Source organism: Telmatherina bonti (genome assembly GCF_933228915.1).
Source record: "Telmatherina bonti genome assembly, chromosome: 21".
Lineage (NCBI taxonomy): Eukaryota > Metazoa > Chordata > Actinopteri > Atheriniformes > Telmatherinidae > Telmatherina > Telmatherina bonti.
In genome coordinates, this window is record NC_136630.1 from 11471862 (window position 1) to 11495105 (window position 23244).

A 23244-nucleotide genomic window follows, 5' to 3' on the forward strand; every position below is an offset into this window, starting at 1 on the left:
GTATGTGAATACGATGCAAGGGAGCAGAAACATTTCATCCCAATACCCTGAACAACTGCACTTGAGTTACAGGAAGATGTCTGGGATAATGGTAAAATACCATTCCGAATAATGGACTGCGAGCCCCCTGTGTCTCTGAGTATGGTCACAAGCTGCTGACGGTTTGGATCCCCATCTAACGAGACAAATCCCTGTGAAATGAAGGGTTTAAAACAGGATTCATGTTGTATTTGCCCCAGGCCTGGCAGACTTACGCTCTCAATCAAACCCATGCCTTTTGGCTGCAGCGCAGTGGAAGAAGCAGATTTACGCCTTAAAGCAAGACAATCTGCAATGACATGGCCCCTTTTATGACAATAGAAGCACTCACGTGCCTCACGAGGGGGAGATGGAGGACCCTTGGCCTTTTCCACAGGAGAAAGTCTGGATTCTGGTCTCATGGGACGTGACACAGACATCTTATCGGAGTGAGAAGGCAAAAACACATTTTTATGAGTCAATATAAACTCATCAGCCATTATAGCTGCCTTTGACAATGAAGTCACCTTTTGTTCATTTAAAAAGACCACCATCTTTTCTGGCAATGCACTCTTAAAATCCTCCAAAAGGATTAACTGACGAAGTAATTCAAAATCACTTTTAACATCACTAGCAGAACACCATTTGTCAAAAAGAACGCTTTTCTCTCTTGCAAACTCTACAAATGTTTGGTTTCCAGACTTTCTATGGTTCCTGAACTTTTGCCTATAAGCCTCTGGCACAAGTTCATAGGCACGCAAAATGGACTCCTTGAGAGTTTTATACTGTAAACTCTCTGCAACAGAAAGAGAGGACACAACTTCCTGTGCTTTACCGACTAACTTACATTGAAGCAAGATTGACCACATATCTTTGGGCCAGTCTAGTGCCGTAGCGATCCTTTCAAAGGCACTGAAGTAAGAGTCAACCTCTGTCTCACGAAAGGTTGGCACCAAGGCAATATTTCTACTAACATCAAATCCTCTTTTCTCAGGTAACACCTGTGAGGAGTTTAGGGATGCAGAGTCTGGACTGCTTTGAACTGATGCTTTTGCTAAGGAAAGTTTCATGGCTTCCACATCAAGCTGTTTTAGTTTAATTTCTTTTTCAGCCTCTATTTCCAATCTGCGAATTTGCAGTCTGAGCTCAAATTCAGCTTTACGCTCTTTTGCCTTTTCCTCAGCCTCTAACCGGAGGCGAGCCAGACGAACCTGGAGCCTGGCATCCATGCTAGAACTATGGAGTTCAGGAGACACAGGCTCGAAACAGGGCAAAGTTCCAGGATTGGCTTTGAGCTCCAGCGAGTTTCCTGGAGTAATGGCCTGGGGAGCACCTTTGCTCTCCACCACAGGAGAATCAGGTTCTTTGGGTGAAGAAACACGGTCAGAGAAAACCCCGACATCAGGAGGCGTGTCATCTACCAGAACCTTTAATTCTAAAAGGTTTAGTAAGAGTGTCTCCTTAATTTCCCTTTCAAGGCCATGTTTGGGCACAGAAATATCAAAATGTGCTGCAATACACAACAAGTCATCCTTGCGGCATGCCTCAATCCTCTCCAAACTGGGATGGTCAATAAATTCCTGTAAGACAAAAACCATTGTTGAAAATATTCAGATGACCGATTCATCAGTAATATGACCCGTCCACTCCATGGTTGTCAACAGCTCCACGGAAAAGGTATCCCGGATGAGCCCCCACTTGTTACGTCCCCTGGGAGGGGCGCAACCTGATGACCACAGAGGGAGACAGGACAAGTATAAAGGGTTGACACGTTTATTTACAAGCTTTGGATATGGCAGGATTATGGAACCTGTGGGAGAGGATGGGACATTTAGGCTGTGCCAAAATCAAAGAAAACAAAACAAAACGAGGTCTAACTCAGACTGTATCTGTGAACCAAATGAAAACCAAATAAACTCCTATCTAACTGATCTAATAACCAGCTTGACCAAAACGTTTACAAGGGGTGGCAACAGCCTCTAGCCCTAGTGTGTCTATACAATGTTTTCTACATGTGGAAAATGTAAAGGGCGCCCAAACTTACCTGGTCCTCATGCCTCCCCACGTACCTGTTCCACCATGCCATTAACAAACACAAGCCAAAACAAAGAAGAGCTTGATGGCCTCCAGGTGCTGCTCTTTTAAAGGGTGCCTTTAGTGCTGATTGGAGCATCTGAATTTGAACCAGCCAATAGATCCCAGGCTAGGCAGATCTCCACTTCAGCTACTTGGAAACACCTGAAGATAACAGGGATGACAAGTTTGATGATGCACGTAACATTCACAAATCATATTACAGTTCACTGATTAGGAGTATGAACCAGAATATTAGGTGTGATGATTGAAATGCGTGATGAAACCAAATGCGTCATCCTGTGGCCATCCTCTAAATATAGGGCTTTGAAACTGGCAGAATATTCATAAATAAGGAGGATAAAGTGGGTTTTGGTGGGTTCGGTTTACTGCTGTGACAAAACGCCTGCATGCCCCAAAAAAGCTTCTAAATAATAATGCATTAATTCAATAGATTAATCTCTTTGTATTAATGTGTTGATTTTGACAGCCCTATTTTTTCATTTTGTTGTTGAGCTGATACCTGAAACTGGTATTAGTGCAACCTTTAATGCTTACTTACAGATGGTGCTGTGGTGGTCAAAGGGTCCCCAATTCACACCCTGCTCTGTGTCTCATAGTGGCCAAAAGGGCCAGTTCTTACAAAGAATTTGGGAAAAACTAATTATTTTGTTTGTCAGATCAAAACCAGACTCCTAAAATCCATGTAAACACATTAGCTCGAGACAAATTATATATGAAATTTAAGCTCTCAAAGCAGGATGCAGACATGCAGATAATGTGGCTGGAAATTGACTGACTACAGCACAAACATACTCACATGGGTGATGGTGCTACACAAGCTCAAGTTCATCATATTTACATCTTTCTCCATCTTTATATAAAAGGGGGAAAGCATAAGCATCACTGCAGCAGAAATCCTGAATAACAGCAGTCTAATAAAACTTCATCGACCTGTGCTGCATTTCCAGACTGTCACTCTGCTCTAATAATATCCCGATTTTACAACTTCAGCATCTTCTGACAAAATTCCCTTTCGAGTTACTTAAACACAACATCTATGCAGTGGATTTGTCCATATTTATATGTAGGATGATCTGCCAATCTTTAGTCTATTTCCCACAATGTCAGAAAGTAAATCAAATAGCCAGGTTGATCCCTATCCAAGAATTCTTGGAAATCTGCTCCTCTTTTCAGTACTTTCCTGTGATTTCATTCATATATTTTTTAAATGTTGTGTACACAGTGTTTGTTTGTAACCAGCTTTGTTAATTTGTGTGCTAATTCAGATTAAATCTCTCTTGAAAATGAAGTAAATTAAAGAGCAGGCAAGCTCTAAATACATCTCAACTACAGAGAGTAAACAAAGTAACATTCATTTATTCATTTTCTTAACCGCTTGGTCCAGTTAAAGCAGGGGTGTCCAAAGTCGGTCCTCGAGGGCCGCTGTCCTGCAGGTTTCCCATGTATTCCTGTTCCAACACATCTAGCTTCCACTAAATGGATCAAACAGCCAATGACGTGCACAACTGATTAAGCTCTATTACTAATTAATTTGAATCAGGTGTGTCTGAGCAGGGATACATAGAAAACCTGCAGGATTCTGGCCCTCGAGGACCGGAGCTGGACACCTCTGATAAAGGTTGAAGGGAAACTGGAGTCTAACCCAGCAACCATTGAGCGAGATGCAGGCTGTATCCTGAACAGGTCACCATCCCATCACAGCGCAGCATAGTAACTAAGAAGAGCTTCATCCATCTGGACAAAGGTCCTGGGATAATTCAGGAAAACTTGTAGAGATTTTATTCTGCAGTTGGCCTGGGAGCAACTGGAGATACCGCTGGAGTCAAACAGGCAGTGTGGAGAAAAGCTGCGTAGCACGTACAGATATAAAGAAGTTGAACATTAAAAGAAACATGACTGCAGATGGGAAATGAACGCTGGAAAGCTCTTACAATACTCAATCCACAATTGAGCTATGATTTCTAATCTACTGTCTGCTGTCCCACAGTGTTGCTATAGTGACACGACTCAGTGTTTTAACTTTTATGTGGCCAGTGTTTCTTTCACAGTGACTGAACTGCTGTCATTTGACCAATTTTCCTGTCACGGTGGTTCTTGGCTTATGGAGATAAATCATTTCAAATAAATTCATTACTGACCTGAAGTGGAAATATTCAGTGTTCCACAACATCAGCATCTTTTATTGAGGGAGATTATGCCTTCTTTTTTCTTCCAGTAAGGAATTAAAAGTATCAATCTGCTGATAGTGCAAGAAGAGACTCAGGCAGTCATTAAAGTCAGTGGCGTGTAATGTATGATTGTACAAAAAACAGAAGGATTTTGTGTACACATGCTATTTTAAAGTCTTATATGAAGACTTGCTTTGATATTAAACCTCATCATGGTGTTTTCTTTATTTTTTTTAAATTGAAGAATCTTTCAGAAACCCATTCCCGCTCTCTCCTGCTTCCTCCTTACGTCACTACAGCCCATCTAAACATCCTTCTGTAACAAAGGCTCTTTTTGTTGTTGCTCTGTGAGCACACAGGAGAGACATGAGACCTCTGTAACATGTTTATGACAGAGCGCTCAACCTGTTAATCAAGCACCAAGTGAAGGGAGTGTGAATGCAGGGAAGTGGGGTAAAAGGAGACAAAATACAGGAAGCAAGTGGGATGTGAAAAGGGGGAGGATGGGTGCGATGTGATGGCTGTTAAATGGAGGATGGGTGTGATATATCAGAAGAAAATTGAAAATTGACTCTTTTTTTTTTTCATTATTTTTGCTGGAAGGAATCCACCTGCGAGGAAGCTGTTTCTGTCTTTTACTTTTGTAGAAATTTCAGAAGGTCAGTATTTTACTGTTAAAAACTAGAAGCACTGAGATACTTCAGATCCCCACAAAAACTATTCAGAAAAACCTCTGTGTGTCATGAGTGTCATTGTCTTAGTTAGAAGCTCTAATGGGAAAAATTATCCTTATCTGCCCATTGTAAAGAATCCTTTCAAAATATTTCCTGGATCCAGGCAGTGATCCGATTCAACCCCAAAATCTAATCACTTGTTACTTTTTCTACTTCTCAGATTTCTCAGTAAAATTATGTGAAAAAATTAACCCCTGGACAGGGCCAGCTTAAAAGTGCACAGGGTCCAGAGTGTTCCAGGGGCCCCGTTCCACACCATAACATTGCAAAAATTGTGAATTATACACTGAAACAACATTTCTAACATCTCTCAGCCAGTGGTAACAATAGCAATACACTAGACACTGTGGTGTAACTATCTGGCTTTTATATACATTTTGTTAAATGTCCAAACTACCGGTGTATGCCCTACGTGGGCCCACATGCTCCCCCCAATGGGTGTGGTCCCTGGTGTCCATAATGCCCATTGGATAACACGGCCTTGCCTGAGGAACAACAGGACTTTGTATTTTATAGTTGGTTGAAGAAAAATGAAGCCCTTAAAATAATTCAAAATCATAAAAACAATTTACATACTCTCTCACTACCAAAGTAATTTGTTCTTCTTTCTTTTTCATATCTAACTTAATCACAGGTTCCTTATCATACTAATCTGATATGGCCTCGCAAACAGGAATCAGCAGGTTACAGAATTCTCCCACAAAGCATTCAAGTCTTTCCTAAAATCTAAGTTTTAAAGTTGACATTTTTCATCACTGACAGCAGTAATTTGATTCAGTATTTGAGTTATCACATTCAGAATCACATTAAACCCTTTAAAACCGACACAAAATACCACTTGCCATTCATACTGATAAAGAGAAGACATTTTGTGTTCATAAAAAAAAAGTACATATACATGAGGTTTCATGTTTATTTTGCACATGCCCACAAGATGTAAACATTCCAGGAAATTAATCTGTAACTTTGTTGGGATTTTAGGTTGGCAGTCTGAATTTCTGCCCAGGTGGGATGCAATAGGTAGAAGAATGTTTCCTATCTAAGAAAAATGCTGCAGGTAAATTGATATGAATTCAGATGTGTAATAGAACGGATAAAAAAAAAAATCTGCAATATATGGAGCAAACATTTCTTCCATGAATGCATAAGCAGAAGGATGAGATGAGGCCAAACTAATGTTATTGATTTCTGCTGCATCTCTCACATGAGTAATATTTCTTGTTTTTATTTATAAGTTTGATGTTTTGCTTTCATCCTTTTGTTTGTTTTTTTTATTAGTATGAGGTAGAAATTCAAAGTGAAAAAGGGTTTTATTTAGAGATTTTATTCTGCAATGTTGTCTTGAGCCAAAATCTCTCAAATGGTCTGACTTCAGTGCTGCAGATGTAACAGAACCTGCCACTGGCTGCTTTGTTGTTGTACTAGTTTTATTACCGCCTTAGAAGAAGAAGACACATTCTGATTTGCATTCAATATTCATTCCAATACTCCTCATATTGTTTCACTTTATTTGTTGCACTTTTTCTGCATAATGTCCACGAGGTCTGTCTAACTTGTAGCTCCGTTTGTGTGACGTTTATAACTGGTGATACTCATAAGCCTGCATTTTGTCTTTTATTTAGTTTTTATTTTATTTTATTTTATTTTCTTTGAAAATAGATTTGAATAATTTGCATTATCAGAAAGGAAAAACATTCCAATCTTTTTTGTTTTGTTTACTTATAGCACTACACTGTGAAGATAAATTTGGATTAACTTGACATTGAAATACACTGGAATTGGAGATAAATGCATAAAAATTCATATTTGTCCATTTTACCCTTTCCTGCACGTTTTAACATGCTTAGCTTTGCTGTAAGTAAAAAGCATACTTTGGTCTTTAAATAATAAAGACCAATTTCAACTGATCTCATATTGATTGTTCATATGTGGAGGAGCATTATTGTATTGTGCTAAGGTGGCTGACATGACAAAAAAAAAAAGCAACTGAAACTAATTTTTATTGATCAAGAACATTTACACTTACTTACAATGTATTTGACCAATTTTACCCATCGTTGGCATTTCAGGTTGGACCAGAGAGGTGGACCAACCACGAGACTGTGTCATTAACTCTTGAGCAACCCAGCTTAGCCTTATAAGCTCTGCCATATAAAAAAAATATATAAAGATGAAAAGTTCCCTTTATTTTAATGCGATCCTTATTTGGCCCTTTCTGGGCCCTGTCTTTGTTTGGCCCTTTACTTTCTGATATTTACTAGAGGGCAGAACACATGTATCAAATTGTATTCAATCGAGCTTTAAGCAAAGTTATTATTACAAAATTATGCTAAATGTCTCAGAAACTAATATGCTACACAGGGCTTTATTAGGTTCGCATAGTATTAGGTCCAAGCGACATAGGCATCACCAACTATAAACCCAAATCCAAAAATGTTAGGACCCTGTGCAAAATACAGACAGATGTTTAAAACATCTAGCTTTTGAATGTAAGATAGGATCATATCAATGGCAGCAACATATTTCAGTAAAGTTGAGACATGGGCAAAAAATGCTGGGAAAGATTAAACAAAGAAACAAGTTGGCAAAAATTTGCTTTGGTAGATTGGGTATAAAAAAAAAAGAGCACCTTAGAAGAGCAGAGTCTCTTAGAAGTGAAAATGGCCAGAGGTTCAGCAGTTTGCTTAAAACTACTGAGCGTCTCCAAACTGTGTCCTGATTTCAGCACAATCCTCTTCAATGTGAAACTGAAGATTTTGACTCTTCCACCATCGCCAGTACATGATATAAAAAAATCCAGAGACCCTGGAGGAATCAAATTGTATTCAATCGAGCTTTAAGCAAAGTTATTATTACAAAATTATGCTAAATGTCTCAGAAACCTATATTGGGCTGATTTGTTTCATCTGGTTCATCCTTTAAACCAGATGAAACAAATCAGCCCAATAGGCTACAAAGGCTACAAAGTCTCATAGACATAAAGACTTGGATGTCTAGAAATTTTCTCCTCTTAAACTCAGATAAGACTGAAGTAATTCTCATTGGATCTGAAAAACTCAGAGCTAAATTTTCCGGTTTTGTAATGAACCTGGATGGGATTACTTTAGCTTCCAGTGCTACAGTGAGAAACCTTGGAGTAATATTTGACCCTGACCTGTCCTTTGGCCCACATATTAAGCAGGTTACTAAAACAGCCTTCTTTCATTTACGTAATATAGCCAAAATTAGGGACATTCTGTCTCAGAGTGATGCAGAAAAACTGGTTCACGCTTATGTTACTTCGAGACTAGATTACTGTAACTCTCTATTACTGGGCTGTCCTAAATATGCCCTGAAAAGCCTTCAGCTGATCCAGAATTCTGCAGCCAGAGTCCTGACCAGAACTAGCATGAGAGATCATATTTCTCCAGTTTTAGCCTCTCTTCATTGGCTGCCTGTTGAATCTAGAATAGAATTTAAAATCCTTCTCCTTACATATAAAGCCCTCCACAACCAGGCACCACTATATATCAAAGACCTCATTGTTCCTTATATACCAAGCAGAGTACTTCGTTCGCAGACTGCAGGCTTACTTGTGGTTCCTAGAGTCTCAAGGAGCCGAGCAGGAGGCAGAGCCTTTGGTTATCAGGCCCCTCTCTTATGGAATAAGCTCCCAGTTAGTGTTAGGGAAGCAGACACCCTCCCCACCTTTAAGACTAGGCTGAAGACTTATCTTTTTGATAAGTCCTACAGCTAGGGATGGTTAGCATCCCTTAGTTATGCTGCTTTAGGTTTAGACTGCTGAGGGACATTTCCTGATACACTGAGCTTCTTTCTTTTTCTCTTTATCTCTCTCTTTTACCCCCCCCCCCCCCCCCCCCCCCCCCCCCCCCCCCCCCCCCCCCCCCCCATAACAGTGTTGCATCATTAACATGTATGTCTCCTGTCTCAGCAGGTCTCCCTGGCCGGGAGTAGCAGTTCCTGTTGTCTGTTGTCTTTCTGTCCTCTTCCACTCACACAGCAGAGGCAGATGGCTGCCTGTCCTGAGCCGGGTTCTGCTGGAGGTTTCCTTCCTGTTAAAAGGGAGTTTTTTCCTTCCCACTGTTGCCAGTGTGCTTGCTCAGGATGGGAGATTGAGTTGGACTCAACTCAATCTGTTGGTTTCCTTATATAGGCTATTATGAATTGGCTTTCATTATGTTTTCCCCTCTGTCTGTAAAGCGTCTTGAGATGGCATTGCCGTGATTTGACGCTATATAAATAAAGTTGAATTGAATTGAATTGAATATTGTACTAAAGGGGCACAACTCAAAGTTAACAGGGGAGACCTATGATCTTCAGGCCTTCAGGCAGTATTCCATTAAGAAATGCTGGCATGATCATGCCATGGATCGTGAAGACATGCAATGCTTCCATCAATCATTGGTGCTGTTTCATCCAGATATGCAGGTTAAAGCTTTATCATGCAAAGAAAGACAACATTTAGAAATATGCTCTGACTGGGAGCTGAGCTGGGACTCAACAATTTTTCATGAAATAATAATTCACAACATTTAGTGTAGAGTCAAAATTACTTTATAAGATTTGCAAGTTATTGGATTTGATTTTTATACACATTATGTTATCCTAACTTATTTGGAAATGGGGTTGAAAACCAAATCATTTCAGACAACACTGTAATTGTAAACTAGTATTAGCTGCTGTAATTAACATCGCTTTTATCCTGGCAAAGTTGTTTTACATCTAGACCAGAAGCAGCTTTAACATTCATTTGCTGTAATGTTTCTGGTCTCCAGATGAACATCAGTCCAATCTTCTTTTCATCATGCTTAAATTTCTTTTTCATTACTTAGACCAGCTACACTCACAGCTAGCTCTGTATATCTGCTGATGGTCGCCAGGGCAGGTAGTTTTAATCTAAATGCTGATAACTGCCTGCTGCAGCTGCAAATGTTTCATTCAAGATGGAACTTTGCATTTAACATGCTGGTTGTGATCTGGAGGGGGATGTAAAAGACCTGCATATAGATTTGTTTCTTTCTCTTCTCAGGCACATTAGCAAATCGTCCCCTTTAAACAAATGCTTCAGGATAGTTTAATTTGGACACCATCCACCACAACAGAAGATGCAGTTCACAATTCTCTTTCTCTCTCCTCCACAAAATATCTGCAAAGAGCTAACAGATGCCTGACGACAACCCTGAAGAAAAGGCTGAGGAAAGAGGACGGGAAAGGAGTGACAAATCACCTCTTCTCACAATACCCTGCCACAATAGCGTCGCCTGAGAACAAATAATGAATAAATAAAGTTCTCCAAGACTGAATGAGGAGAGCAATTTGTGAAGCAGTGGCTTTTGTGTGTGAGCAGCCTTGTGTTTATCAGGAAGATGAAACAAGCACAAGTGGAATTTGAGTGTACGAACAAAGCAATGCACACTAGTTTTCTGTCCACAAAGGATATTGATTATATGCACAAAAGCAAGTGAAAGATCTAAAAAAAAAAAAAAAAAAAAAGAGAAAAATCTCTGTGACTCCTACGAAGTTTTCTTCAAAATGCACATTCATGACTGCAGTGCTGCTGGAGGTGAAATCAGGTTGAGATTTGGCTCAGATCAGGGTGAAATTGGCTTTATCACACCCTCCGCTCACCACTGGTCCAATGACGTGCCAAAGCTGAGGTGGAAAATAAAACTAAGAGAGTAATATAAAAAAAAAAAAAAAAAAAAAAAAGGAGAACAAGGCTAATGCAGTTAACAGCATGAAGTCAGATTGAATTTTGTGAGATGGAGAGAGCGGTTGAAGCGTGAGAGGAGGTGTTGATTGGTGTTGTAAGCATATGTAGGCTTCTTAAAAGATTTTCCCATTTTTCCCCTTCAGGGTAGTTTTCCCAGTCTCTCCCTGGCAACAGTCTTATGTAAGCGTTTAAGCACAGTGCAAATGGACAGTTTTACCTTTGGCTATGAACAGACTGTCCATAAATCCATATAAAACCAGAGATTGGATTCCAAACAGCTGCTATGACTAACATTTTTTTTCTTTGATGGGATCACTGCCGCTGCACACAAGTGTCCAAACTGTCTGGAGCGAGTATCCCTCACTGACTCTACAACTTGAGTCTGTGATGCAGGAAATTTAAGCCTCGTAGTGGCTGATAGCTGCAAGGGCGAACAAGAGATGTGGGCAGCATGAGAGGTGGAAAATGAATGTCCCTAAAATGAAAGTGAATCAATATGGCTGCCGGAGGATGTGAAAAGGTGGAATGAGAATGAGGGCCGGGATGGGGGGGGGGGGGGTGCTGAAATGGAGTTGTTTAAGATTAATGGCTGTTTAAAAAGGAACGGTACTCATCAGCAGTCAGCTTCAGGTGCAGGATTGCATCAGTGAATAGTGTGTGTGTGTGTGTGTGTGTGTGTGTGAGTTTCCAGGTAAGTTTGCTTTGTCTTAGAAGTTTTTTAATAAATGATCATCCAACCATGCTACTGATTACTTTATATTTCATTAGAAATGAGGTGCTGCTTGTCATCTTGGTTTCTACTCACATGAAACCCACACAGCTGGTGATCCAACAGCACCACCTACAGTTCTGAGCTTTTCTAGATTGATTCTTTCAGTCGGGATGTTTTGCCATTAACTTCTAAATCAAATCAATCCACAGTGCACACTGTTAATGAAGTAATGTTTTATTCATGTCAGCAAACACTTCAGTTCATCTCTCGCTCATACAAAAAAAAAAAAAAAAAAAAAAAAAAAAGAGTCTTTAGTTGTTACAAAATCATCTATAGGCTGCAAACAGTGTGAACAGCCTCAATAAATAATATGTAAAAAGTTGATTCAAGACATCGCGTATACATTCACATAAAAAGAGGCGTTAAACCGCATCTTTATCACTTGCACTTGTATGTGAGCTGTTTGCGATGATAGTGGATCCACGCCGGAGCAGCGACGAGCCCGGTCAGGTAGCCGATCATGGCGCCCAGACTGCAGGAAACAGGCCAAACCTATACGATCAACAACAAATGTGAAGCAATACTTCATAAAGCGCCAACAGAAGAACTGAGGTATAACTGTGAGTGTGTCCCTACTCTGATATTTAGCTGATTTAAAAGGGGACTACTGGTGGAAAAATACATTTGCATTTGTCCTGAGTCACTTCTTAGACCATTGCCTCTGGAATAACAATTCAGCCTCCTTTAGTTTTGTTTTTAAACACCAAAACTCTTAAATTATTTTAAAAAATAGACTAAAAGCAGATTAAAGCTTTGTATAAATCTACACTGCTGCCCCCCCCCCCCCCCCCCCCCCCCCCCCCCCCCCCCCCCTTTCTTCACGATTCATGAATCATGCTCATTAAACTGTCTGCCAAAAGGCTTTCATGCAGCCCGGTTTTCTTTTATTTCATCTAAAAACTCTGGAACCATCACATTTACTTGAAAACCTCACGTTGAAAAACTATTTAACCATCCAGCACTAGTTTTATATAAACACACTTCCAATCTTACAGAATAGTTAGGAAAAAAAAGAACATTTTATTAATAAAGCACTTTTCATGCAAAAAGCAACACCAAGTGCTTTACACAGTCACAGTCTATGCATATTTATAAAGCCTTCACATACCAGAGTATATAGCAGCAGTTTAAAGACACACACCTCATATAGTCTCTGATTCATTCACTTCTTCTTACGTAAGTAAAAAAAAAACAGAGGTATCATGCTGCTATTGGTTAGTCAAAGCGTATAACCATCTTTTTTTAAAAGATACATTTATGTAAGACATAATCCTGAAAATATATAGGCAAATTTAAAATGGTGTCATAATATTGTATCATTTGTTCAGCAGCTTTGATCCACCATATTCTGGTTTAAACTCAACTCAAACACGCAGTTCAGAAATTATATTCGCTGATAATTCCAGATGATTACTTTTGTTTTCTAAACTTTAATTTGGCCCTGGTAACAAAAAACATAACCAGTTTGGCTCTGATTTATGTCTAATGTTTTACCAAAAGCAGATCAGATTAGACAAGAAAACAATGTGATTCATGTTATGATACTGAATGTTGGATTCTGCTTGTTTATTAATATTAACACTTAGGTTGAAAAAACACCTGTATTTCTTTCTTTCGCTTTTTCTTGTTCTCTTTTTTTTTTTTTTTTTTTTTTTTTTTTTAAATAAATTGGCTAAATGTTTTATTTTCTTTTTTGATGACCTCACCAGTAAGGCCATCTGTGGCCTTAATATTCACTGATCTTAACTACATGTTGACATAGAGAAAAATAAGTCAATTTTGCGGCCCATGTTTTTACTATTTGAACAGTAAATTTCTAAAATTTCACAGCTTGTCAAAAAAAAATTTACTTTTAACATCTGTTACAAAAAAAAAGTGTCAAAATGACCAAAGACACTTGAAAAGTTAAAGTCTGTCCCTGTAAAAGCAATAATAGATGAGCAACATTTATATTTTACTTTCTTAAGGCTATGAAAAATCTAGCTGCAAATTTAAACACCTGACCTTGCGTCGATAAAAGTCCCTGCACTTCTCATCATGTTTGATCGTTTGGGATTTCCACATCGTATATGTTCACATTTTACCAGAGCCAAAATGGAGCGAAACATGCATTTTTTTGTTGTATAATCCACGATTTATAAAGGGTTGGTTATGTTAATAAAGCTTAAAGGAGGAATTTGCTAAAAGCCCATGTACTTGATCCAAAGAAGGGTCATTGAAAAATGCTGAGAGGTTTAGTGCGCCTAACCACAAATTGTTTTTAGAAGAAGCCCAGCATGGGTGCAACCGTATCACTGTACACAATTCATATAAATGAGAATGTTTCTGTCTCTGCTTCTGACCTGCCAAGGCCTGTCCCAGTCCAGGGGAATTGGGAATGCGCCCACCCAGGCTCCTACTAGTGGACAAGCCACTGTAATCTGGAGACAGGTATCCCACACAGACATAGCTCTGTGGAGCAAGACAGAGAAGAAGAATATGTGGAAATGTAATAGTGGGACAGACAGCTGGAACAAAAAACCACACCACATTCAGACCTACCCATGTCGACTGAACACTCGTATCCAGGCCTGGACATTGGGGCCAAGAACGCAGAGACACCTCAGAGTGGTCAGTGATGTCAGCAACACAGCAAGTGAAAATGTCTCCAAGGCAGATCTGAAAAACATAACAGTGTCAGTGAGATGTCACACACAGAACTGCTCATACTGGATGAAAAGCACTTCTTCAAATATACACTATGAAAAGTTCTTCAATAAAGTAAAGAAAAAAGATTTAATTAGCAAAATGTGATTTTTTTTAAAACCTACATATATCAGTTTTTCATTCAATCAATAGGTGTGGAGCTTTTCTGAGACTGTGGCTGTCACTGTGACGACTGGATCTTTGCAACCAAAGTAAATAAATACATAAAACTGCAACAAATCCTCTTCTTATGCCATCTTTTCTGTTTTTGTCAAACACAGACAGCTTTGGTATTGTGATTAACAATAGTTACTCACTCAATCAGCGGAGCTCCATAGAGAACAACTACTGTATGGAAGAACAGGCAGGACAGGAAGAAATACAGACATGAGCGGAACAGCCTCGACAGCTGGAAAAAAAAAGATAGCAAAAACAAAAATTATTATGATAAAGAATATATAAATAAATAAGAGCAAAACAGTTGAGAAAAAAAAATCAGGTCTTAAGAGACCCAAAAATGAGTGATTGTTTGGGTTCAAAAAGTTAAATTTCTGAATAAATAACTGGTTGGATGAAAGGTGATGGAAAGTCAAAGGTCTAATACTGACAACACATTCTCTGCATTCCAATTACAAAGGGGTTTCCTTAAATAGGAAACCCTGAAATAAAGAACAGAAGCGTATATAATGCACTTAAAGTGATCTTAGTCACAAAAAAATACTTGATTAAAATGTGGCAGTTAAAATCCTTTAGGATGCAACAGTTGTCAACATGAAGCTCAATCATTTTTCTTTCATACTTTATTTTCTAGATATTTTTCTTCTTTTTTTCTGCTTGTGGTAGAGAATCTTTAAGATCCAATAAATTACTTTAGACAAGCACATGGTGTCACCATAATGAACTTTTTCAAGCAACTCATAGATTTTACAGGAGAGCAATATGACTGGTCCCTGGTTTTATCCCTTTTTTTGAAGGAGGCTTTTAGCTGATAAATGTGGTCTACCTACTGGATGAAAAACTAGAACTCTGTATTACATTGTGGGGAATTTAATACTCCAAAATGCAGAAGCAGCCAGATAAACCACCACAGCTAAATTCATGAGCAGGAATTATAAGACAGGTGGAAAAAGAATTCATTCTCTGGTAAGAACTGTGTTATATCACCACATCAGGGGTGGTCAACTCCAACTCTGCAGAGCCGCAGTCATGCAGGTGTTGGGAGTTTCCCTGCTACAACACACCTGATACACATCAGTGGCTAATTGGCAGACTTATACAGAGCTTGACGTCAAACTCAGGTCAGCTAATTAGCCACTGATTTGAGTCAGGTGTGTTGCAGCAGGGACCCTCCCAACACTTACAGGACTGTGGCTCTCCAAGACTGGAGTTGGCCACATCTACATTACATCTTTACATAGGAAATAGGTGTTTGCTGCTGATCAATATGTTGTTGTTTTTTCTATGTTTTATTTATTAACTCTTTTTTTTTTTTTTTTTTTTAAATTATGTCTCTTCCAAATTGTCTGTTTTTGAAGTCATTTAATTAATGTTTAATTTGCTATAGTTTATATTTTCAACTTATATTTTGTATAATTGGGGTTATTCTTGACGTGACTAATTAATTCCTTTATGTGGCTAGATAAAGTACTTTTTACATATGGAAACTATAGCATATGGAAATTATAGTTGGCACTATGTGATAGAATACAAAATAAGACTTTTCATTTACTGAACAGAATAAGGCCTTTGATATTTCATTTGAATAGATATTAAGCACGCTTTTTAAAGTTACCCTGTGTGTATTCATAATTAAACGTTAAAGCAGTATTAATAAGTCAAAGCAAGTCAATGACATTTGGTCACACACCTTTTATAAAATTGCGTATAAATGACCAAACGTTGTTTCTCCACATTTATTTTTATTTAATGGCATAATTCAAGATGCAGCTAAACGCATGGTGTCAACCAAAACACACCATGCTTTCACATTTATTTTGTCATATACTACCTTGTATCCCAGCGTGTGCTTCTTGGTGGGCGGTGTGATGCCGAGCAGCCAGAAGACGGCGACACTGACCGCTATGACCGCACCAGACACCAAATAGATCCACAGCAGGTGCATGCCGTACACCGAGAAGCCTGGGACGAACACTGTAGGCAGGACGGTGGCCATGAATACCGAACCGGCGATTATGGCGTGAGTGGACGCCATAGCCCTGATTTCATGGTCCCACATGATGACAACTTCACCTATACACAACGAAAGAATGCCACGAGGGACAAAACAACTCTAAAACAAGTTTAAGAATGTACGTAGCAGCAGTTTTGAACAGTGAACTGGTCCCATGGATGAATCGCTCCGCCCGCGCGCTTCCGTAAACATGGAGTGACTTCCGTATTAGTTTCAAAATAAAAGCGCACAAACACATTTTCATCTCCCAATTGAAACGTTTTCTTTTCACTTTTTAAATTTGTATATTTATTTTATTTATCTCAAACACATCTAGAATACAAAACAAGGATGGTCATTTGTGTAACATTATACCTTGTTTGAGAAAGAGCAGACGGAAGCCCAAGGCTTATTTAAATACTTCTCCTTATTTAGAGCCTTGAATTTTCACAGTTTTATGGCTATATACAATTTACATATTGAAAGTCATCAGCCAAATGTCAAAATATAAAGCAGCAAAATAAATAGTGAATTGCCTTTTTTTTATATGCATCCCAAAAAAATATTGTACATTTTTTAACTGAAAAATGTTATTACATAATTTGAAATCATCACTTAGTCAATTCCATTTTTCTTTCATACTTTCATACTTCATACTACTCAAACGTTTTCTTTCTCTTTCTTTTAAAAAAAAAATATTTTCTCTTCAACCATTAATTGAATTATTGATTCGATAACTTATCTTGATTTCAATCATTCTAATCTTTAATTATTTCGTTTTTTTGTTGTTATTTGTTGCTACCTTTTACTGTTTTTTTACATCGTTCTTTGCAACATCTGTAACGATTTTATTGTTTAATGTAATTCTCCTTTATTAGTCTTGTTTAAAATGCATAATCCAAATCAACTTGCGTTGCTTTGCCTTGCAGTTATATTTGCATTATTTATGACATTTACGATTTGGGTTCAGTTAGCTGCTTTTTAATGTATAAGTAGCGCGTAGAGGAAAACTTTCTGACCTGTTTACAGATTTTTTTCTTATTGTTCTTAAAAATGCGAACAATTAAGATGTATAAATTTTTAGTTACTTTGTCTAAATGATATATTTTAGCCAATCACAGGAGGTTTTACTGAGCTCTTCAGTGACGAATAACTGCACGATGATCCAATGAAATGTCGGATTTGAAATTCCAGTCACAACCGGAAGTTTACATTTTCCGAGCAATCTTCTGCTAGCAAGCTAGCGAACGTCGTTTGTTCGTGTTGGTTTTATAATTTACACAGCTGAAAGATGGTTTGTGAAAAATGTACGTATGACACTTGTCTATGAACGCTAAAATATATATTTTTAGATAATACATTTTCTTGCTATTAACTACTCTTGAGACTCTTTGAGACTTGCTAACATAACACGAAGCGAATTATTATTTTGTTGTCCCAATAACTGTAGCAGTCAGATTTTATTTTAGTTGAGTGCATTATTAACTGTCTAAATGTTTTGTTTTACATGGCGTTACAGGCGAGAAGAAACTTGGAAAGGTAATTACTCCCGACACCTGGAAGGATGGAGCAAGGAATACAACAGGTGAGCTAAGGCCACTGATTCAGTGAATTCATTTCACTGATTCATTTGTCGTCAAAAAGATATATATAGCAATTGTTGCGCATTTAACTATGCCACTAGTGTTTAAGTGCAAATAGGGTTGTTTGATCTAAACCTGAGGCTGAGTCTACTGTTTTATTTGCTGTCTTTGCACCTAAGGGGTAATCAGAATCAGAAAGACTTATTGCCATTGTCTTTGAACAATTCACAGACTAGGAACTTGTTTCGGTGATAAGGTGCTGAATAATAATATAGAAATAGAAATACAGCTATTTTACAAATAAGGTAAGGGCATGCAGAGAAATGAACATGTATACATACTTTTTTTTAGAGTAATAGTGCGGTGCCTTATGAGAGGAAAGGGAATAAAAGATCATAAGATGTCTGTTCATCCATGCAATCATAAAGCAAATGTTTAAAATCAGGTGCTCAACAGTACTACTTTTCTACATATGAACAGTTTCCGCAGGGAAATGACCCAGGGTGTGAAGGGGTTGAACAATGCACTATTGCTTATTTCAACCTCCTCTGAGCTGCTTAACACTAAGACTAAAGATTAGTTACCTGATATCACATTGAATTGGATACTAATTGTGTTGTACACACACTGTTTGTTTGGGCTACAAAATTCACACTCATATTTCAGGTTGAATGTTCCATCATAGCCAGCATTTTCAGTCTAAACTTGCAATGTTGCTCCTCATATGAAGTTATATGTGGAAATGTCAATATTATCTGCTCATTGGAACAGATTCAGCTAAAATATGTCTTGCATTTTTTATTATGTTTGCCAAGTGCAAGTCTAGCTTTCTTTGTAAAGAAACACCAGTTTCATATTGTTATCACTCATTACATTCTTAAATTTTTCGGGTTTATGCCATATGTGTAATGATGAAATGATAATACTTTGAATGTGATTCCTTTTTTAGAGAGTGGAGGACGGAAGCTAAATGAGAACAAGATGTTGACATCTAAGAAGGCCAGGTAAGCATCTTCATATAATTAAATTGGCTTCTGTTTTCATGTAAAGGAAGTCATACAATCGTGGATTCTGATCTACTTTTTTGGTTGTTGAATATGATACCAAATTATTATTTTTATCAGCTGGAGCTGTGAAGAATTTATTGCTGCACAACACTGCTGCATCTGTAGTTGTAAGTGTGTAATGATTGTCCTTCTCAGGTTTGACCCTTACAGCAAAACAGGCTTTGCTATCTGCAGGATCTGCAAGAGCTCGGTTCATCAGCCTGGTTCACACTACTGCCAGGGTTGTGCTTACAAGAAAGGTATAATCTCTCACACACACTGATCTGCACACTGCACTGAAATCCTGATGAATTACATGTTCAACAAGGAGATTAGAATGTGCCTTTCTACTTGGGAGGGGGGCGGGGGGGGGGGGGGGGGGGGGGGGGCTGCATGTTTACAGCTTTTCATAAATTACAGTAGTTGCTTTCTTTCCAGAAGTTACACTCTCAGTCACACATACTTTTCAGTGAATGGTGCTCAAAATAGGGTTGCAGCTTAGGCTGAGACTGCTTTGCTTTTGTTGTTGGTGCAGTCTTGCTTTTATGTTTTCTTAAAGAAACAGCAGAAAAATAGCAGTCCAAGCAAATAAGTGCCATCAAAGAGTGCAATGAATCAGAGGTCATATGAATACAGAGAATTTGGCTATTCGGGTTTTACTGCATGGGTCTCAGATCCTTTATTTCCACTCTTTCCCATCTGCATGTGATGTGGCACTGATATTTTATCAGCAAACTGTAGTGCACTCTGGGACACCAGTATAAACATGATTTCAATTCCATTACCCTCTTCCTTGAAGACTGCTGGTTTCATTCTATATTTTTAATAGGGATATCTTGCTGAACCTTGAAACAAACTGTCTCAGCTGCAGGAAATGAGTCCAGTTAAAGCTGCTCTTTCCTCATACAATAAAAAGTATATTTAAATGAACACTAAAGTGCAGTGCATGATGACCATGGTTTCAGGTGGTTCAGTAAAATTTTAGTGAAACAAGCTTTTCCTAATCTTTAAACTATAGAGTTTTCAGTTTTACTGATGTGTTTTATTGTTTGTATATGAATTGTAGTGTCATGCCTCTCATTGTTTACTGTTCTTCTAGCCATAGTAGGCAGATGCACAGACAAAAATCAAGTCAAATTCTACAGCATAGTGTTGCAAAATCAGTTGTCACAGTTAGTATTCCCAAAACATAGTGCATGCTTTTACAACTCAAGCAAATTAGAAACATGTTCAGCTTCCTGATTGCATTTTTTATGTTTTTATTTATTGTCTCATGCCTTTTTTTTTATTGTCTCTGCAGGGATCTGTGCCATGTGTGGAAAGAAAGTTTTGGACACCAAGAACTACAAACAGACATCTGTGTGACATTGTGCTGATCATAAAACAGCTCTGAGTGGGCAAACAGACTGTGAAAGAGAGGGAAGTGGAGATGGTTTTGTCCTCTTATTATAGATTATTATAAAAAAAAAACTGCGGGAACTAGTCCAATGGTAGCACACAGGCGAACAGTGTTGTCATCAGACCACGCCACATGTTATCACCCATTTCTAAATCATAGCTTTCAGATATTTAGTGCATTTTAAATTCAGTACTTTGTTGGATTATTTTGTTTTTAACTGATTGATTTGTGTGTATAATATATCATATGTTTGAGTGAATTAAAGCTTCTGATGTGAGGAGATTTGACAGGGTCATTATCCAGCTCTGCCTGCAGGCATAAACAAGTATGATTTTAGCCTCTTACGCAAAACATATAAATATTTAATTTGTATGCTGTAATAATTGGTTTACTCTGACATAATCATATTTGGAAACTGCCTGCTGCACCTTCAGCTATGACCCCCCCCCTCTCTCTTAGTCAACCTGCTGTCAGAGAGGGGGGGTTATAGTTCACAGGCTGTCTCCTGACAGGCTTCCTCCTTTGATATTTAAAGGGCTTGCTCTGCCTCAGGCTTTTGATCACATGTACACACACTTGTTCTCATATCTCTATTGGCCACGTTTACATGGAAGTTTTAATTCTCAGGAAAAGTTATTTCTGCTTAAGCCTGGTGAACAATGGCAATGTAAACACCTAATTCCAAATTTAAAAAGTCAATTAGGAATTAAAGTTATCATTTTGGTTTATACTCTCGTGCCAAAACACAAAAGTAGCATCAGTTTCTGGCTAAACAGGTAATTTACTGGACCAAGCAGCTGTTAAATGAGTGGGTGCAAGAAATGTAACTGAATCAAGCCCAGTAAGCATTCTTAAATCAGAAATGTGCTTCAGTTATAAACAACTGAAGAAGTTGCTGGTTTTTAAAACAGGATTCATCTTTTCACAACACTTACCTTTTTGCTCCTGTTTTTGGTGCCTTCAGGGACATTCCTAAAACTACATGCCTGTATTTAGCTGCCCCGTAGTTCTATGCTAAACTTTTGCATTTTTTATTGTATGAACATACATATGGACCTTGTCACAAATAGCCACACAAAATTTTGATTTAACATTAGTAGTCTAGTAGAAGCCATCAGTCAATTTGAAAGACACACCAAACGCCATAAACAAAGTTATGTAATGTCCATGTGTTGAAATCTAGGTAAAAGGCACTGAGGTTGTTTTGGGGCCTGTTTGATGGAAAGAAGTCTACAGTCAGAGCTGTTGATTCTCAATCCACATGACCAAGCCGGATCCCAACAGGACCTAAGGGTCTTCTGCATATGTACCATACGCCACAGTGCATCTCTAGAGAAACTAAAATTCTATCTATCTATCTATGCTTTTTTTTTCAGAAAAACTAAAAAATTTATTTTAAAGTGTTGCTTATGAGCTGAGAGTTCTATTCTAATACTAATAATATATGCAGTGACAACATTTGTGCAGCACTGTGGTATTACAAACAACCAGAAAGATTTCTTTGTGTGCTGAGAATGGCAATAACAAACGATTATGTGCATCAAAACCAATGTGCGTGGTTAAGTTTAAATGTCAAAATGCTTGTTTTAGGTTACAAAATAAAAAGGAAAATCTAAGTAGGTTGATTTGTTGAATCTGATTTGTTGTCTCTGAAAGTTTTCCTAAAGTTGTTTCATTATGAATTTAACTTTTGCAGCCTTGAATTGCATGTCTGGTCATTTTGCACAAACCAAAAGCCAAGTATATATCTTTTTAAGTATCTGGGCTGTTTCTTTGCTGCTAGGATTTAGGTAGCATATCAAAATTACTTTAAAATGGTATTTTTTCAGACATATATTCAATTCTTCTTGATGCATATGTTATCTCTTGAATGCATCCATAGATATGGGCAATTTTTTACAAAAACAGGACATCAAATAATGAAATACTGTCACTTTTCATACATTTCCTGGGCATTGTTTACAATTCTAAGAATAGTCCTGTCACTAGTCCTGTCACCAGTGGTGCCTGGGTCATTGTTCTCTCATGTGGAGGCACATGTGCGAGCTGCACCACCACAGACCTTGGACCATATTGTGCTGGTTCAGGGTTAGGGTTAGAGTTATACTAAATTCCACACACCTGTCGTTCTTTATAATGGCCTAGGTATTTAATGCAATGCCAAGGAAAAGAAATGTGTGTCACAACAAAATATTTCAAGCTTATCTGAAAACATCACCTATAAATTTTCCATGTTATTCCTCAGAATACCTGCTTTTTACACAGTAACAGTAATGTGTGTAATCTGTATATGCTTCTGTCTCTGTTACATAAACAGGACCACTTAATTCTGACTGGAAAACAGTCTTTCTACCAGAGATGCTTTTTTAAATGACAGAATTCATAATAGTACAAGTGCCTTCTTCAATATACAACCATAGAGTAATACTGACATATTCCAAAGAAAAACAATCAACATTTGTTGATGTAACTTTTATTAGGCTCTTCAAAATACTTATAGCATAGCCAATGATAATCTACATTCATTAGCTAAACTCTTTGAACTGGTTATATTTATTAATTTACTTTTTTTTTTTTAACTTAAAATGTCATATAAAGATTTTAAAAATGCATTTATAAATGACACATAGTTTGTTGAATTAGTAGATCTACATACAATTATAACACACAGAAAGCACAAGTGGAAGTCCCATCAGGAAAAGAACACGCACGCACACAAAATAAAACAACGGAAAATGAAAATCTTAAGTTTTGTCACATTACAATATTGCACTTAGATGTCATACTTCATAACAACAATATTGCCGTGTAAGACTGTAAAATATCTACCAAAAGGCACCAAAAATGTATGTGTTGTGT

General features: G+C 37.9%; 2 protein-coding genes across 2 annotated transcripts; one reads left to right on the forward strand and one right to left on the reverse strand.

Annotated features, from left to right (window-relative positions):
- Positions 1 to 11754: 11754 nt before the first annotated feature.
- Positions 11755 to 16519, reverse strand: pigf (phosphatidylinositol glycan anchor biosynthesis, class F). Its single transcript, XM_079261350.1, has 5 exons — positions 16196 to 16519; positions 14505 to 14596; positions 14044 to 14160; positions 13845 to 13953; positions 11755 to 11994 (listed from the first exon to the last, which is right to left on the reverse strand). Exons 1-5 carry the CDS (start codon positions 16421 to 16423, stop codon positions 11881 to 11883), a joined length of 660 nt encoding a protein of 219 aa, XP_079117476.1. The 5' UTR covers positions 16424 to 16519; the 3' UTR covers positions 11755 to 11880.
- Positions 16520 to 17557: 1038 nt separating this feature from the next.
- Positions 17558 to 20665, forward strand: cript (cysteine-rich PDZ-binding protein). Its single transcript, XM_079260287.1, has 5 exons — positions 17558 to 17664; positions 17877 to 17942; positions 18890 to 18944; positions 19143 to 19246; positions 20287 to 20665. Exons 1-5 carry the CDS (start codon positions 17649 to 17651, stop codon positions 20349 to 20351), a joined length of 306 nt encoding a protein of 101 aa, XP_079116413.1. The 5' UTR covers positions 17558 to 17648; the 3' UTR covers positions 20352 to 20665.
- The last annotated feature ends 2579 nt before the right edge of the window (positions 20666 to 23244 follow it).